Below are 19,269 nucleotides of genomic sequence, written 5' to 3'. Positions count from 1 at the left end.
ACAACTCAGCAGGGTTGGTATGTGCCTAGGAGTGCTCTGTGGGTTTTTCCAAAGACAAGGGTCATGCCCCCTTCCTTAGGACAGGCCTTGAGGTAGAAGCTGCTGTTATTTATTTATTTTCAAAAATGGAGTCACATTAGTTTCTCGATAACCTTTCTGCAACAAGAGTGTTTCTGGACAAAGACAAGGGACAAATACTCAGGGCTGTGACAGGTAGCTATTGGTCTCCTCACTAACACAGGCTCTCCTTGGTTGTGCTTGGCAGAAGAAAAACAACTCCATATTCTGATCAATAATGCAGGAGTGATGTTGTGTCCATATTCCAAGACAGCAGATGGCTTTGAAACTCACCTGGGGGTCAACCATTTGGGTAAGTATACTTACATGACTCCAAAATGAAGCACATCCCCCTTGTTCTCTATAGGAAGATGGTCCTATACCAGTGCTGAGAATCTCCAGTGGTCCCTTTAGATTTCAATATTCCAATAGATCGGACACATTGTTGTATTCATTGTCCCTCTCCTAACCAGTATAAAAAAAAAGCAAGGCCTTCCTATCCATACCATTAAGAAGCCCCACATCTCAGCTGAGAATTGTGTGGCACAGTCCTGTAATCCCAGCTACTGGGGAGACTGAGGCAGGAGGATCACAAGTTCAAGACTAACCTGGGCAACTTAGTCCCTGTCTCAAAATAAAAAATAAAAAAGTGTTGGAGGTATAGTTCAGTGGTAGAATGCTTATCTAGCATGTGCAAGGCTCTGGGTTCAGTCCCCAGTACAGAAAAAAGGAAAAAAGACAGAAAGAAACCCCAAATCTTAGGAGAGAACATCATTCTTGTATGGGATAATGACAGTGCAAAGTTTGCCAGGCAGGGCCGGCCTTGGGGTATGTAGGAATCTGGGTGTGACTGGAGGAATCAAATCCATATGAGATGCAACCAAGTCAAGGGTTGGTCCATGGAGGCAGGCAAACGTCAAGAACTTGAGGTATAAGACATATATCTGGGGGTTCAGAGTTCAAGGTGATGGTTTTAGAGAGGAGTGCATGGAACTTGTTCTGTGATCCCAGGCAAATGTCATTTTCTTTGACTATTCTATCCTTCCTCTGTACATGAGTATACCTGAGTCCACAGTTAAGCAATCATGATCATAGAGCAGGAGGGCTTTTTTCCCTGACCCAGGCAAAGACAGATGTACAAATAAAGATTAATATTGCCTTACCATAGTCCAGCTCTGGCCCTTGCTTTGAGGAATCCGTTAACTTGGAACAATGACCATTAGCACTGAGTTATTCATGGCATCAGAATTTGTTCACACCCAGAAGACAATGAGCTAATGCTGAAGTCCTGTCATCAGCTCCCATACCCTGAGCCTAGGCTGCTGTCAGTCTCTTTGCTGGCTCTCTCTGCAGGCCACTTTCTTCTCACCCATCTGCTCCTCGAGCGGCTGAAGGAGTCTGCTCCTGCACGGGTGGTGAACCTGTCATCAGTGGTCCATCATATTGGCAAGATTCGCTTCCATGACCTACAAGGCGAGAAGCGCTACTGCAGTGGTCTTGCCTACTGTCACAGCAAGCTGGCCAATGTGCTTTTTACTCGAGAGCTGGCCAAAAGGCTCCAAGGTAAGTTTGGAGAAAGGGCCAGGTTTAAAATGACAAAAACAGTGTCGCCTGTCCAGACAGAGGTTCACAGGAACTTCTGAATTTATTTATTTATTTTAAATATTTATTTTTTAGATATAGGTGGACACAATATATTTTATTTCTATGTTCTACTGGGATCGAACCCAGTGCCTTACGCATGGTAGGCGAGTGCTCCACCTCTGAGCCACAACCCCAGCTCCAGAACTTCTGAATTTAGGCTGTAAAACATGTACATTTCAGTAGTAGCTTTGTGTGTTGAGGAGAATGAGGCTATAAACTGTAAATAGAATAGTCTTTGTCTCCAGAGAGCTTAATATTGAATAGGATTTAGGAACTTTATAAAGTTACATGTATGTAAAATTTTATCTTGTATCTATTATCTCATTTGATTTTCACAGCTACCTTTTGTAACAGGCAGAGTGGGTATTATTATTCCTACTTCATAGGTCAGAACTGAGTTCTAAGAAAATGGCTGATTCAAGATTACATGGCAAAACAAAGAGTCAGGAATGGAATGTGGGTGCTTTGCTTTAAATCAAGGTGCTTCCTCCTTTTGTGCCATTTGTTGGAGTCACCTGGGGAGCTAAGCTACAGGGCTGCCACTGCCTGGAGTCAGGCAGGAAGGGCTGGAGTTCAGGCCCTGGGGTCTGAGTTCTTGTTCTACCTCATACTAGCCCTGTGTCTATGTGGACTGTCCAGTTAACCTCCCTGTGTCTCCTCAACTGTAGAATAGGTGAGTCTGGCTCTTAATACTTAATAACTCTGTGCTCCCTGGGAGTTTTGCTCAAGCTATTGGCTCTGACATCTGAGAATCTGGGGGACCATTTACTATAGTGAACAAACCAGGGTTTGAGAACAACAGTGTTTACTTTCAGAACCCCAAGGGCAGAAGAACGGAGTAATCCTAAAAATAAATAATAATTAGAACAGCAATTGGGAGTTTATTGTGCCATACTCTGTGTTAACTAATTTAATCCTCAACATTATTATGAGGTGGGTGCTGTTATTCCCCCTCCTCTTACAAATGAAGAATCAGGTATAGATAATAAATTTGCCCAAGTGAGTTTCCTAGATGAGCCAGAATACCATCCAGAAAGTCCAGGTCTGGAGCCCCTGATCTTTTCTCTACCTCTGGGATGAGACCTTGGTCCTATAATCTGCTAGGTATGACCTTGAGAAATTTATTTCCTCTCTCTGTGACTCAGTTTCCTCAGCTATAAAATGTAAATGGGCATCTTAATATTACCTACTTCACAAACCTCTTTAAGAATTAAATGAGACAATGAAGGTAAAGCGTATTTTATAATAAGTACTGAAAACAGTGGTTACACAGGGGTGTCTGGGGAGCAGGTTAACTTTCCATAATCTTCATCAACACCCTCAATCTACATAAAATATGTTTGCTGGGCAAATGCACCTCAAAACTAGGCCCCGCTCCTCTACCTTCCAATCAGATCACTACTCCTGAGCCCCTCCTATAGAAATGGTAAAGAAACAACTGTTAATAATTGATATTTCTACTTACTACGTGTTTTTTTTTTTATTAGTAGTAATTTAGCCCTGGTATAAAGGTGACATTGAAATAGGAGGACATTGAACCAGGCACAGAAGGCTGAGAAAGCTATAAATCATTCTGGAAGAGATCAATTCATTTTTGGGTACACTCTGCCTGGCTAGCAGTGGTGAATTCTGGACCCTGGGGTTGGGTTTCCTGAGTTCTTTCTTCCTATTTATATGTTTTGCTGCAGAGATGCGCTGCTTTCCTGAGCTCAGAGCATGTGCCTAGTCTCACTGTGCCGTCTTTTCTTTAGGCACAGGAGTCACCACCTATGCAGTTCACCCAGGCATCGTCAGCTCGGAGCTGGTTCGGCACTCATTCCTGCTGTGTCTGTTCTGGAGGCTCTTTTCCCCATTCGTCAAGACCACAAGGGAAGGGGCCCAGACCAGTCTGCACTGTGCCCTGGCTGAGGGCCTGGAGCCCCTGAGTGGCAAGTATTTCAGGTGTGTGGCGGCAGTGTAGATTCCCTCTTCCACCCTCCTCTACCTGTGTATGTGTGAGACACAGGACTCCCTAGGCTTTGCGAGTCCCCTCATTTGTGTCTGATGATGGAAGACAGGTTTGGGTTGGATCTGCAAACAATTCCATTTTCTTTTCCAAGGAAACTTACGTTAGAAAGAACTGCTTTTATAGCTCTATTTTATACCTAGGTGCTGCTTTTCTATGTAAACTTTGTAGCTTTCTGAAAGCTGTTAAAGACTGTCCCTGGTGTTTATGATATGCAAAGAATATTGTTAGCAGGCTCTCTGGATTCTTTTTCTCCTCTTTTAAAGTTTTGGCTGATTTGATTCATGAATTCTTTGATACCACTTAGCACAAAGTTGTTGGGAGAAGATCATCTCTTTCTCCAGTGTCAACTCTGTCCCAGTGCTGTCGAGATTGGTATTATCTGTTAGAATATAAAAATAGAAATTTCAGTACTGTATCTTATCACAAGCTCAATGTGCAACCTGAGTTTGGGAATAAAGGAAAGACCAGGATTAAATCCCCATCCCATTCCATGACTTAAGTCCTCTCTGCTGTCCCACTTTGTTGAAGGCTGTTCATCAGTGCATTTAAGTGAAACACTGTAAATAAACTCAGTGTCCAATAACAGGGAAATGGATAAATGCTAATAACTATTGTTGCTTGAGCTCTTTATGTGTTTGTCACTCTTCTAAATGTTTGTGTGTATTAGTTCATACAATGATCAAACTCTGAGAGGTAGGTAATATTATCCCCACTTTACAAATGAAACTGAAGCACAGGATAATGAAGGAATTGCTCAAGTTCATAGAGCTCGTAGATGGTAGAACTGGGGTTTATACCCAGGCAGTCTGACTCTAGAGTGGTGCTATTTAGTGCTATTGCTACTAGCCACGTGTGGCCATTGAACACTTGAAATATGGCTAGTCCAAATGGAGATGTTCTGTAAGTATCAAATGCACACCAAATTTTGAAGACATAGTATGGAAAAAGAAATAAAAATATGACATTCATTATTTTTATATTGGTTACATACTGTAATGATTTGGCCATAATGGGTTAACTAAGATATATTACTAAAACCAATTTCACCCATTTCTTTTTACTTTTTGATTGTGGCTACTAGATGAAATTTTAAATTGCATGTGTGGCTCACATGGTTTGCATCATATTTCTGTTGGACAAATCTACTCTAGAGTCTCAGTGTTTAAGTCACTGCCATAAAGTTGTGATAAAATATTTTGCCATAATTAAATGTAACATTTTCAAATAGTATTTAATTAATGGGCAAATGTTGGTTGTATAATGTTGTGAGAAAAAATGACTATAATACTAAACTATATAATTATTTATTGTAAATACATACCCAGCCACTGGGTAGTAGTGCTTACTTCAAAGAAGTTTGGGGGAGAGTTGGATGGCATGTAAAGGAGGAGTTTAGCTTTTTTATTTTAGGTTTTTCTTTATTATTTAAAAATGTTTAGAAGATCATATATTTATTTGTTATTTTTGTAATTAAATATATTTTTAACAGGAGAAAGATATCTTCCTCAAATTAAATGCAGTATGATTCCAGTTTTATATAAAAGACTGTATCTGTTTATACATGAAGAAAGTGAACAAAGTTATGAAGAAAAGCAGTTAATTAATAGACTCTTCTTCTTTTATCAGTACTACATTTTCTAAAAGCCATACAGAAATTTCATAATTAGAAAAAAATATACTATTAAAAGGATACAGCTCTGTTGGTAGAGTGCTTGCCTAGCATGCACAAAGCCCTGGGTTCAGTCCCCAGCACCACCAAAAAAAAAAAAAAAGCCAAGTGTTAGCAGGTGTGGTGAGTGGTGATGCATGTCTGTAATCCCAGTGACTTGGGAGACTAAGGCAGAAGGATTTCAAATTCAAGGTCAGTCTGGGCAACTTAGTAAGACATTGTTTCAAAAAAAAAGGGGGGCTGGGGAAAAAAAAAGAGGGAGGCTGGGGAGGTAGCTCAGTGGTAGATCACTTGCCTTGCATGTGCAAAACCCTAGATTCAATCTTCCTCAAGACTGCCAAACAAACAAACAACCCCTCCCCTCACATAGAGCAACAAAACAACAACAAAAAAATTTTAAAAACCATTCTGAGAACTATGTTTCCCCCATCCCTCCCCATTATCTTTTGAGTCCTCTAGCCTTCTAGTATAAATATTTTCATATAACATTGCAGTTATTACAAATATAGCACAATGCCAATTCTGCTCACCATTCTTTGAAATCCATGGTTATTAATTCTGATGCTATATCTTGTGATAGAATACATTAATTAAAAAGCTGATGTATCACCATATCCCAAATTTGTTTTTAAAATTTAAAATATGCATTTTAATATGGTTTCTTTGAATCTAGTACATTATGTATAATATATTTAGAACATTAGAGGAAGAGATCACAAGCATTCCCAGACTGCCAGTTCTCACATCTAATATTCTCCTCCCATCTCTGCCTTCCAGTGACTGTAAGAGGACTTGGGTATCTTCAAGGGCCCGAAATAACAAAACAGCTGAGCGCCTGTGGAAGGTCAGCTGTGAGCTTCTAGGAATCCAGTGGGAGTAGCTAGCTGGTTGAAAAGCCATGGCTTTATCAGGCCAAATCCATGCCATACTGAAAGGGGACCAACAAGAAGGCCAACTTGAAAGGATTATCCTCTTGACTGGCTGCTGCTGCTGCAAATGCTGCCTACTCTGATCCTCCTGACCTTTCTGGAAACCTTGATACACCCTCATGTGATGCTGGCTCATGGCACAAGATGTTCATACCTAGAGACCATTCTTGAAGACATGGAGAATCAGCAATCCTATGGGACAAAAGAACTGAGCAAATCCCAGGTTGGGAATGGGGGTGACAGAAGAGCCTGGGAAGTTGGGTCAATTTTCTCACCAACACCAGAAACACCAGAGTGCATGCTTAAGCTGAGGCGACAGGAGCAGTAGCATTACCTATTTCCAGGGGGCTTTAGGCTCAAACTCTTAATTGACCACTTTCCTCTTTGGAATGCTAGTCCCAACTGGAGTGCGATCAACTCAAGAAGATCATGGCTAACCTTGGCCAAATTTGATTTCTTCTTTGGAGCATCGTGGAGCCTGAAGTGAAGCTGGGCCTTTCCATTTTCCACTGTGCAGATGGTTTCTTATTATAGAGTTCCCTTTACCTCAATTTTTAGATAAAATAAAGATTCACATTCATCTTATTGCCTTTCCATTTTCTCAGGGACATGGGCCAAAGAAGGGAAGCCTGCCCACCAGTTTAGTGAGCAGTATCTCACCCTACCCACCCACCCATCACTTTCTTAGCATATTGTATCTGGGTGCAAAATAAGATGGCATAGTTGGATATTTTCTCAAGTTTCTTCTAGAACTAACATTTTATTAGCTGAGAAGTGAAAGGAGTGGATTAAAACACAACCGCTGGGGCTGGGGATGTGGCTCAAGTGGTAGCGCACTCACCTGGCATGCGCGAGGCGCTGGGTTCAATCCTCAGCACCACATACAAATAAAGATGTTGTGTCCACCGGAAAAAAAAAAAAAAAACTAAAAATAAATATTAAAAAAATTCTCTCTCTCTCTCTTTAAAAAAAAAAAAAAACACAACTGCTAAACTGTACCACAGAGTAAGACCAGAGGTAGGATGGTAGATGGTAGCTGCAGAAAAATCAAGTCCCAATAACCCCTTTCCCTACATTCATAGCTCTTCTTCCTTCTGGCCTCACTCTTCTATACTGTGGACCAGGTGACCTGCTTCTTGACTGAAGTTCTGAAGATCACCAAGAAGAGGAAGAGAGATGTAAATAATCTTTCAGCTGGTTGATCCTAGAAACCATGTTTATTGGCTCTAGCTCTAAAGCCTCCAAGAGTATCTGGTGACAAAAAAATTTTTTTTTCTTCAACATCAAGTAGCGTTTTATTTATTTTTTAAGATAAAGGTTTTTTTTTTTTTGTTTGTTTGTTTTCTTTTCTTTTTTTGGTATCAGGAATTGAACCGAGAGGCGCTTAACCACTGAGCCACATCTCTGGTCTTTTTTATTTATTTATTTTTAAATTTTTGAGACAGGGTCTCCCTAAGCTTCTTAAGGCTTTGCTAGGGCTTTGCACTCATGATCCTCCTGCCTCAGGCTCCCGAGTTGCTGGGATTACAAGTGTGTGCCACTGTGCCTAGCTCAAGTAACCTTTAAAAAAATTATTATTAAATCTCTCTCTTTCTCTGTCTCTGTTTCTCTTTGTGATGCTGGGGATCAAACCCAGGGTCTCACCCATGCTAGATAAATCCCCTACCACTGAACTACACCTTCAACCCTATTAAAATTTTTGAACACAAAAATAGAGCAAATAGTATCATGAATCCCCATGCACCCAATGTCCAGCTGCAACATTATTAACATGTTGTCAATATCATCTCATCTATTTCCCCCATGACATTTTTTAAGAGGTAAGAGTGGGATATTGTAAAATATCTTGGGGGTATCATACCATTCACTCAAAAATACTTTAGTGGATGTAGGCAGAAGAAACACAACTTTGATGGGCTGCAAGAAGCTGACTCTGGCTGGGCATGGTGGGGCACGCCTGTAATCCCAGCAGCTCTAGAGGCTGAGGTAGGGTTAGGTGATCTTATTCCACAGGGAGCCCTGGAGCTAAGTTGCCTTAAATTGAGGAAAGATTTATGCCTCCACAGTGATCTGTCACCGGATGTGGACAGCTTCTAGGGAGGGAGCATGACCTGGGTGAAACTTCTTTTTGGCGAGGGCAGGTTCAAGAGAAAGACTTAAATGAGAGCTGTTAGCTACCTATGCTTCTAGCATATGGAGGAATAAGAGCTTCTTTCCTGAAGAAGTAAAACTGAGTGGTGTGTTGCTACATGCCTATCCATATCTATATCATCTGTATCTATCTATGTGACAAAGTTAAATAATACCTATATTACATAAAGAATTGCTACTTCTCAATAAAAGAAGACATAAAATCCAAAAGAGAACTTCTCTAAAGATATGAACAGGAACCACAGTGCATGGTGGGACACATTTATAATCCCAGCTCCTTAGAAAGATGAGGCAGGAGGATTGCAAGTCAAGGCCAGCTTGGGCAACTTAGGCCCTGCCTCAAAATAACAAATAAAAAGGATGGGGGTGCAGCTCCATGGAAGAATGCCTCTGGTTTCAATCCCCAATACCTCCAAAAAATGTGAAAAAGATATAAAGAGGAAATTTACAGAAGAAATGCAAATGAATCTATACTCAAATTAAGATGTTCAACCTCACTTGTGATTAGGGAAAGGCAAATTTAAACAAGATGTTTCGGTATCATGTTTGAGCACCAGCTTGTAAAAATCAGAAAGCTTGGCCAGGTGTGATGGGTGCATGCCTATAATTCTAGTGACTTGGGAGTCTGAAGCAGAAGGATCACAAGTTCCTGGCCAGCCTGAGCCGTGAGACCCTAATCAACTTAGTGAGATAAAGGCTGGGGATGTAGCTTAGAAGTAAAGTGTCCCTGAACCCAATATCTAGTACAAAAAAAAACAAATCAGAAAGCTTATAAAATTTTAGAAAAATATAGAAAAATAGCTATTTTTAAACACTGCTGCTATGAGTGGAAGCAATGGTGAAGCCAATTGTTTTATTAATGGCATTGCTTGTTCTGTATTCCCAAAAACTCTGGTAGCTATTTGAATAAGCCTATCTACAAATTCAGCATAAGGTTCATTAGCTCCTTGTATTACCTTAGATAATTGACCTTGTAAACATCCATGTCCTTGTAAAGTCTTCCATGCCCTAACCGCATCTACAGCAATTTGTATGTATACGCCAGGATCATATGCAATTTGTTGCTGCTGATCCTCATAAGGTCCCTTTCCTAACAACGTATCTAGATTTCTCTGAGGATAACCAGCTGCTGCATTTCGTCTAGCCGACTCCTTGCAAAATTCCTCATTGGCAACCTTCCATAACCGGTATTGTCCTCCATTTAGCACAGCTTTACACATATTAGCCCAATCTGCTGGCATCATGTTCAAGTTGGTAATGGATTCGACCATGCTTACAGTGAAGGGTGCTTGAGGACCATAGGTTGTTACAGCCTCTTTTAGCTGCTTCACTTTTTTGAAATTTAAAGCATGGTGAATTCGTTGCCCTCCTGCCTGCTCAAATACAGGGCATGTTAATATTGGAGATCCTGTCTCAGGATCCCAACTATCAACTGCGGGGGTTGGGAGCCTCCCAGCATATGGAGGTGGCGCTGTTGGTTGGACACTTACGCCCTCTGGTGATAGAAAGGTGTTAGTAGTAGTCTCCTGTAGAGACTTCAAATATGTGCATTTCATTGTACTTCAACAACAACAACAACAAAAAACAACAAAAAAACAAAATAAAAAAGTGAAGCATGGTATACCCAAAAGACTTAAAATCAGCTTACTATAATGACACAGCCACATCAATGTTTATAGCAGCTCATTTCACAGTAGCTAAGCTATGGAACCAACCTAGGTGCCCGTCAACAGATGAATGAATAAAGAAAATGTGGTACATATATACAATGGCATATTAACCATAAAGAAGAATGAAATTATGACATTTGCCTGTAAACGGATAGAACTGGAGACTACCATATTAAGTGAAATAAGCCAATCCCCCAAAACAAAGGCCAAATGTTCTCTCTGTTATGTGGATGCTAACTTATAATAGGTGGGGGAAGGGAGGGAGGAGAAGGGGAGATTCATGGGATTGGTCGGGGGAAATGGGGGAAGGAAAGGGAATGGGAACGGGAAAGACAGTAGACTGAATTGGGCCTAAGTTTCCTATGTTCATATATGAATATAAAACCAGTGTAACTCCACATCATGTATGTATATATGATATGTCAAAACACATTCTACTCTCATGAATAAGTAAAAAGAACAAAAAATTTCAGCAATTTACAGAGATCCATTCTCAAAATAGAAAGGATTGGGGGTGTAGCTCAGTGATAACCCTCACCCTCTGTTCAATCCTAAGTACCAATGCTGTCATGGCTAAATGTGACACCTGACTCTGCCACAATCATTTTGAGGCCACCAGTGGAGCTGACCTTGTCCAAAGATCAGGCTCACATGCTGAGGACAGTGAAGCAAAAGATGGAAAGATCTTCAGTTGCTGATGGTGCAGTAGTGAGTCACTTGAATCTGTGAAAACTTCTTGTTATGTGACATAGTAAATTGTCTTTATTACATTTGTGCCCTCATACATGATGTTGAACCATATACAACTGCTAATATTCAGCTATTTTTGACCTATTTTCTTCAGCAATATTGCTGGCCTAAAGCAGATGTCTTCCTGGTCTACTTTCATTACTCTCAATTTCCTCATCTTCCAAGTGAAATTTTGACACCTGTTTCATTATATTTTTATTCACCTCCAATACCTGTTATCTTTAGTTGAGGATATCAAACCATGAGGATTGCTGACCTAACATGCCAGTACAGAGAATCTTAATAGTCTTGGTACGTCTTCACAGGGGTGCATCCAGATTTTAATCAATGTGTACAATCTTTATTTTTTACATATGGATGGATGATATCTATTAGCCAAAACAATCAGCTGAGAAGACCAAAGAAGAAGAACAGTTTGTTCTAATGGGAGAAGGAAGTTAACTGCTGAAAGAAAGCATTAAATTTTAGTGGCTTACTATATTAAAATTTTATTTCTTGCTCATGTCACAGTCCAGAATACGGATGAGTTAGTTGAGAGGGTGGATTCACATGGCCATTAAAAATTCAGTGGGTCCATCATCTCTCATTTCCTCTGAGTTCTTCACTGGATGGTCTGTATCCAGCTGGTAGATGATGAGAGAACATATGGATGAGTAGTACTGAGATAAATAATAAAATAAAGACATAATTTATTAAATATTATATACTTATTCCATAAAATTTAATTCTCCTGCATCTCAATAAAATCACAAATTGTGTTGTAATCATCCAATAATTTTGTTCACAAGAGGGCAGTTACTTAAAGGAATAAAAAAAGTAATTACATTCAACATATATACAATTTTTTTAATATTTATTTTTTAGTTTTCGGTGGACACAACATCTTTGTTTGTATGTGGTGCTGAGGATCGAACCCGGGCCGCATGCATGCCAGGCGAGCATGCTACCGCTTGAGCCACATCCTCAGCCCACATATATACAATTTGAATGTTTTAATAAAAATGGAAATCAAAGAAACACAAAAATAAAAATTTTTAAATGTGTTGTCATTTTTCCTCTAAAATATTTAACTCATCTATTAAAGTTAAAAGGCAATATACATTAGTTATGAATATCAACATTTTAAATAAAAATTATTTAATTAACGCTCAAGTTGTTTAGTTTTTAAAAATTTGATTAATTTTTTTGTGGTACTGGGGATGGAAGCCAGGGTCTTGCACATACTAGGTGATCACTCTACCACTGAGCTACATCCCACCCCTTACTTATTTTTAGACAGGGATTTGATAAATTTCCCAGGCTGACCTCAAAACCTATAATCCTTCTGTCTCAGCCTCCCAAGTAGCTGAGGTTACAGATATGTGCCACCATATCCAGCTCAAAAATTTAATGAATTCTATGAATTTTTACTAAAATAAAATTATTCACAATTCTAATGTTCAATGTTCTAGTTGCCAAGGTAAAAAATGGACATGCACATTACTTTTATACTACTATGTCTACATGTAAAAGTAATATGAGTTGTTTATTATTGCAAAATGCTTTCTAACCTCCATATACAAGTGTTGCAAATACACTTTGGAGTATGAAGAGAAACAAGAAAATAGACCTTCAGCTCTACTGAAAATGATATCTACTTTTACGTACTTATGACATTCATGCTAAGAATGAACTTGACAGATGAATTTGTCTTTTCCTCAATTGCTTATTCAATTCTCCCTGTACTCCAAGATAGCAGCACAATCTACACTTTCAAAGCATTTAGATGCACTGGTTAAGGGGCCTTAACCAGCAGTAGTTGTGAGAGTAGATAAGGGTATGAGGCTGTGCTATGTCAGCACTGAAAGCCAGAGCCTAAGTAAGAGAGGTGATCGTGTATTCTTAAATAGTTATTGTTTTCTTGTGCATGTTTGTATAATATGGGATTTTCAAAGTGCATGGCCAAAGGAAGGAGACTTTCTTGAATGGGTGTAAGGGCAATTATGTTCTTTTAGTTCATATAATCCTATGTGGCCACTGGAGGCCTAACCCTGGGAATTCCCAGAGAAGAGGGACCTATGATGTGCCAGGTCTACCACAGAGGTTTTAATGTCAATCTGGTATGAAAGAATCAAGTGCTCACTGAACATATGAGAATTTTGCCTTAGGAAGTATCTGAGAAAGTGTATTTAAACATAGTAGTAATGGAAGATCACATGAATACTGAAATGGCTATGGATATACCTGGGTCACCCAAAGTACTAACATTTTTCTACCATGCGACCAGCGCACTGGTTTCATTAAAGAGGTTTGTGGCATAAAAGTTAACTAGTGAGATCAAAATAAAACACACAGACTCAATTACCTTTTTCTATGACCAGGTCCGAGACGGCTCTCACCTCTCTGGCTTACACCTCGAACCACCCGGTAGGGCAGCAAGGCTTACTCAGGGCTAGCAGGAGAGAGAGAGCGAGCACGCCAGGGAGTGGCCTTTTATTGGGGAACAAGAAATTCAGGGGAAAATTCCATCCAATGAAGGTTGAGGGGGGCAGCATTCCAAGGTCAGGGTCAGTGATTGGCCTCAGGGTCAGTGGTCAGTCACACCCCCACATGGACAGGCTCTCGCACCAGGAGAGGGTGGGGAAAGCTCCGACACAGTTTAGCCAGAGCGCCTCACACCCAATCAGGGAGGTGCCCAATCACGTGCGAGAATGGCTTCCCACATTTAAAAGTGTGATGCACAATACTGTGAATGTACTTAATGATACTGTACTGAACACTTATAAAATGGTAGGTTTTATATATATATATATACTTCATGCACATTACTTTTATACTACTAAGTCTACAAATGTAAAAGTAATGAGTTGTTTATTATTACAAAATGCTTTCTAACCTCCATATACAATATATATAATATTGTATATATATAATATATATATATTAGCACAATAAAATTAAAGTCTTTCAAAGATTCTGGAGTTCATTTCTGTTTTCAAGGTTTTTCCATACCTCCAAATTATAGTCCTTTTATTCTAGACTTATTGTTTGTTAATATGGAGTTGGTAGGAAGTATAACTCCAGGATGAGTGTTTAAGGTAAAGGGGAGGAGACGACAAGGACCTGAACTAAGGACCTAAGGACCTAAGGAAACTAAGGAACTAAGACGAAAAGGTCCTCACACATGATAAAGCAAACTGGGAAGGTGGGAAGGTAGGGTTTGACTTTCCACTAGACATATGCTTAAGTGCTGAATGAAAAGAGAAGAAACTGCACAGATATTCTAACCCAGGCAGCATGCAAAAGAATAATAATATCAATTAATATTAATACTTACTGAAGGAGGAAGATCAAGCTTGTGGGTAGAATAAGATGCATCTCACTTTGGACATGCTGATATTTTGGGGTACAAATGAGCCAAGTAGAAAAATTTCAGGAGACAGAGCTGACATGGGAGAACTAAGGAGGGTGTAAATTTGGTTTAGAAACAGCCAGTCAAAATAATTGCTGGAGGCCAGGCATGGTGGTGATCACCTTTAATTCCAGCAATTCAGGAGCCTGAGGTCGAAGGATCCAAGTTGGAGGCCAGCCTCAGCAACTTAGTGAGACCATGTCTCAAAACAAAAAGTAAAAGAGGCTAGGCATGTAGCTCAGTGGTAATGTAACCCTGGGTTACTTTCAATCCCCAATGCCTAAGTAGATAAGACTGCTAGATCTGTGGACCTAGAAAGAGTGTCTAGAGGGAATGGCCAGAAACTTGAAGAAGGATGAATAGGGAGTATTGCCAGAAAAGCAAATAATTTATAGAGGAGATGACTGACTCCCCATATGGGCTTGAAGGAAGGGTTTTTGACAATGGTAGACTGGAGGGTGTGGTAGTGGGGGTGAAGGAAGGGTTCAAGAAGAAACAACATGAAGAAATAGGGAGCAAGAAAGCACTTCAGCAAAACAGCCGACCACTAATTAGATGTTGAATGCACATGTTGTAGAAGAAAATGGGCTGGTTAACACTGTCACTGTGGAAGAGGTGACAAAGATCAAGAAGAGGCCATTTCCTCCAGGGTTACTGTGACAACTCTTTGGTTGCTTGGGGATTAAGAGATCTAATGGCCTTTGATCTACTTAACTTAAGGTCCAGCCAAAGAGATCTGATAACCTCGGCATGTCTCAGGTTTCTAAACATAGTGCTCATGTCTCCTCTATCCTCATCTAGATTGGGAGTTCCAATTTTCTCTGTCATGACATGTACCGCATCTATTTCAGATGGTTTTTATCTTTTTTTTTTTTTTTCATTTTTTGCAGTACTGAGGAATTAAACCTCATGCATGCTAGGCAAGTGCTCTGTCTTTGAGCTACATTCCTAGCCCTTTTTAAAAAATTTGATTGGGTCTTGCTATGCTGCCAAGGTTGGCCTCAAACTTGTGATCCTCCTGCCTGAGCCTCCCCAGTAGCTGGATATCAGCATGTGTCACTACATCTGGAATTGTGTTTATTTTTAGTGTTTTTTTTTTAAATGAGCAATTAGATGAGATCATGTTTCTGGGGAAAGGAGATAACAGCAGTGATGCCACTGCTATTATCAAGTATCATGCTGCAAACATATGCCCTGAGAGGGTACAAGCAATTTTAAGTTCAATTTCTGCTTTCCCTAAAGACCCTACAAAATATTTTAAAAATTCACAAATTGGTTATTAGAAACTACAAGAGTTTATTGACTTTTTCTTTTGTGCGGCTGGGGGATGTGGAGTGAGGTTTTAAAATAGCACACACCTTTAAAAAAGTTCTCAGAGTACCATTTTTTTCACTTCATACCTGCAAAGATTTATGAAGTTTCACAACAGTTTTGTCAAAGGTGCAGGAAAAGCAGGCACTCCGTACATTGTTGGTGGGAGAGTCAATTGTTATGACCTCTTTGGAGGTGAATGAAATGATTTACCAAAATGCACATATCCTCTAATATAGCAATTCTGGACAAGATGTTTCACTGCAGCATAATTTATTGTGCCAAAAGATGGCAACAACCTAAAATGTCCATTGGTAGAGAATGGTTAAATTATGGCATTATTTTCACCATGGAATACTTCAGTCATAATGCTTATTTATATATAAAGCAGCTCTGGAACAACACACTAGAAACTGGTGAGCCATGTAGAAATGTCTCAGGAGGCAGAGCTGACAGGGGAGAACTAAGGAGGGTATAAATTTGGTTTAGAAATAGCCAGTCAAAATAATTGCTGGCCTCTGGAAGGGAGTTGGTTTTGGGAACAAGAATGGGAGGGACTTTTCACTTACCTTTTATTGCCTTACAAATATATTACCTTTCTCCACCCCATTCCCAGCTGAAGCAAAAACGAAACTAAAATGAAAAAAAGAAAAATGTTTTTGGTGGCAGAGGGTCCATTAATAGGTTGCGACACTCAAAAAACGAGATAAGTCCTAACCAAAGATTGAGTCAGTAGTTATTATGGGAATCATTGAGAGAAAGTTTAAGAGTTGAAGGTCACCTAACCATCCCTACTTACCTTTTCTATCCACAGAAAACACAAGGAGAAAGGATGGGCAGGATAAGAGCAATCGGTACAAGGAAGACAGGAGGCCAGGAAACTAGTTGGATAGACACTTTATTGTGGTTTGCTTGTGGTAAGACATTAGCCCCTCAATGCATACATTTGCTCTGGAGAATATTTTGCTGGAGACCACAGTGTGATGCTCAAAGACCTTTATCCCCATCTATGTCAGTCTAGTCAATGGCTGACTATTTTACAGTTCAACTAGTTAGAGGAAAAAGTCAGGAAAATCTGGTCTTAACACCCCAAATTAAGGGCTGCAAGATTTGTGACTCATTTGTATAAAGTGCTTATGTTCAGTGCAAAAAGGGCAGATTCAGAAGGGCAAGCAGATGCCCTTCCTGGGAGTCAGTCAGATGTGTTATATGACTCAAGGAAGGAAAAGTCACTCATACTTCACCCCAAAGAAATTTAGTATTTTCCTTACAGTCTTTCTCCTCTCTAATAAGACCGAAACTTTCAATCTGACAGATCTCCATAATACTTATTTATTTTACTTTAAAAATTTCATTTCAGAGGGAATTCCACAGGGTTTCTAAGCACCAGAGATGTTGACTTCAACTTCCAGTTTCTGTTTTTCTCAGCTTTAAAAAAGGGATCAATAGGCTGAGCTCTGGCTGGTGGGAGACTCAGGGCTGCATGGCTTCTCTTTAGGCCTCTCATTTGCAAATCCAAGTAATTAAGTATGACAAACCCTTTCTCAGATATCTCACATCTCAGGTGGGAAGACAAGCCAAGAAGCATTTTATCTAGTTTTCCACCAACTGGATGTAACCTATTGTCCCCTTGTTTTCTCCTCTTCCTTCTTTTTTTTGTGGTACTAGGTACTTTTTTTCACACATGCTACCAGGCAAGCACTCTACCACTGAGTTACATCACCAGTCCTTTTTGTTTTATCTTGAGACAGGGTCTTGCTAAGTTGCTGAGGTTAGCCTTGAATTTGCGATTCTCCTGCCTCAAGCTTCTGTGTAGCTGGAATGGTAGGTGTGTGCCCTCATACCTGGCTCCCTAGTTCTGACCCTTGCCCACAGGCCAAACTCTAAAATGAATCCCTGATTCCTTCTGTTAAGACTAAGAAGTGCACTGCTGTCTTAATGACCCAGGTGTCTGAGTATCCATCCAGTGGTCCCAGAAAGACTGAAGGGAGAAGAAGAAGAAGGGAAATGGTTTCTTAATCAATTCAAGAGGCACAAACAGGACTGGAATTCAAATAGGTAAAGTCTAGCCATTCAGTCATAGGACCCTCACTACCATTACTCTTCCCAGACTCTCAGAGAGGGAGCCACAATCTTTCACCCATCAACTTTGTAGCAGGGATACCAATAAGAGCCAGCTCTGTGCTTGTGAGTAACCATCCTACATCCCTTTTTGGAGAGGCCTGCCTTTCACTTCCCTCTGGATCAATGTGACAGGGACCCTCCGATCTGTGCATTAGCCCACAGATCTGATCACCTGTATTGCTGTCAGAGGTCTCGGACGTCACTACCTGAAAGGCCTCTATTCAGGTTACCTTCCAAAGACCCACATGAACTCCTTGTGCTTGTGAGAGGAGACACTTGGCAAGCAGTTTTATTCCACAGGTAGCACTTGCCCCAAAGCCATCTCTGAATTTCAGGAAGGAAAGAAAGGGGAAAGAAGCAATCCTTTTGGTGTTGCCCTATAATTCTGTGTAAAACTCCTCTAGTTAAGAGGAGCTACTAAAGCATCACCATGTGGAGGGACTGTGTACAAACAGGATGACCCGGGTTAAGAACCAAAACGCAGGGAAGGATTTCAAACTGGCAAAAATCTAAAGGAAAGTGCCTCTAATGGAGGAGAGTCTCATTTGTTCAGAAAATCCTTGGGCGTAAACATGAGTGTACAGGAGCATGCACACATGTGTGTACATGCCTGTGTACACACACTCACTCATTCTGAGGTAGAAAGAACTGGCCATCTCCAGACGAACACACAGATCCCACAATTTTACAGAAACATGGCACTTGCGTGAAAAGTCCTGTCCTTGCTGGAAGGCAAGTAGGGTCCAATCCAACTCTTTCCAACCTGGGGCAGAGCCGGAGAAGTCCCACTCCATGGGAGGAGAGAGGTGGGGGTTATCACTCCTGTCGCCACAGTTCTTTTGCTATGTTTTCCTGGTCTTGCTGCCCAGGGTCACTTCCTGGAGCCTGAGCCATGGGCACTCCGGGGGTGGCTTGTCAGAAGCCACTGGGTACAGATATCTTGCACTATGGCATCCCCGCTGCTCTTGGCAGCCTGCTGCACCTGCTGAACGAGGGTGGTGGCCCGTGAGTGTTCTTGCTTCACGGCAATCAGATAGGCAGATCGCAGCTTGCAACATGTCAGGTAGGCCTGAACCTGGCAATCGGATATGAGAAACAGTGGAAAGGAAACTATCACTGGTGAATCACCAACAAATATGCTGAGCCACTTCAAAGCTCAAGCAGACACATTACCTCTCACCTACACATTAACAGGTAGGTTATTGCCTTTGTATTATGAAAGCCTTCATATATTCTAGACATTAAGCTATCACATGGTATTATAATGTAAAAAGTTACTACTGGTGACCACAGATCATGATTTTATGGTTACTTGGTTATTTTTTCATTGATGTCTGTTTCCTTGACTAGACTATATGGTCCATGAGGGCAGGAAGAGTGTCTGCTTTTTCTACCCCTTGTATTACTGATGTTTAGCATGTAGTGTGTTCAATAAACATGCATTATATGAATGAATTAACGAATCGATGAGCCATCATACCTTCTTGCTACAATGGATGCACAGATTCTCCCTTCTCCTTTTCTGTTTTTAATCTGAATTTAAAATCTTTTAACAGAAAGTTTGG

At 40.4% G+C, this 19,269-nt stretch overlaps 2 protein-coding genes across 3 annotated transcripts in view; one reads left to right on the top strand and one right to left on the bottom strand.

Annotated features, from left to right (window-relative positions):
• The window catches only part of Rdh12 (retinol dehydrogenase 12), a 10,586-nt gene extending 3,738 nt beyond the window's left edge, over window positions 1–6,848 (top strand). Inside the window, exons 4-7 of the mRNA XM_027925213.2 lie at window positions 266–370; window positions 1,411–1,620; window positions 3,453–3,642; window positions 6,156–6,848. Coding sequence (XP_027781014.1) covers window positions 266–370; window positions 1,411–1,620; window positions 3,453–3,642; window positions 6,156–6,258 — 608 coding nt within the window. The 3' untranslated portion in view covers window positions 6,259–6,848. The remainder of the gene's footprint in view (window positions 1–265; window positions 371–1,410; window positions 1,621–3,452; window positions 3,643–6,155) is intronic.
• A 9,614-nt stretch (window positions 6,849–16,462) lies between these two features.
• Zfyve26 (zinc finger FYVE-type containing 26) overlaps window positions 16,463–19,269 on the bottom strand; it is a 59,159-nt gene continuing 56,352 nt past the window's right edge. For both annotated transcript variants that reach the window (XM_027929505.3, XM_071607934.1), the window contains exon 42: window positions 16,463–18,779. In XM_027929505.3, coding sequence (XP_027785306.3) covers window positions 18,576–18,779 — 204 coding nt within the window. In that variant the 3' untranslated portion in view covers window positions 16,463–18,575. The remainder of the gene's footprint in view (window positions 18,780–19,269) is intronic.

Source organism: Marmota flaviventris, chromosome 2, assembly GCF_047511675.1.
Source record: "Marmota flaviventris isolate mMarFla1 chromosome 2, mMarFla1.hap1, whole genome shotgun sequence".
Taxonomy (NCBI): Eukaryota; Metazoa; Chordata; class Mammalia; order Rodentia; family Sciuridae; genus Marmota; species Marmota flaviventris.
This window is presented reverse-complemented; position numbering and strand designations above follow the sequence as displayed.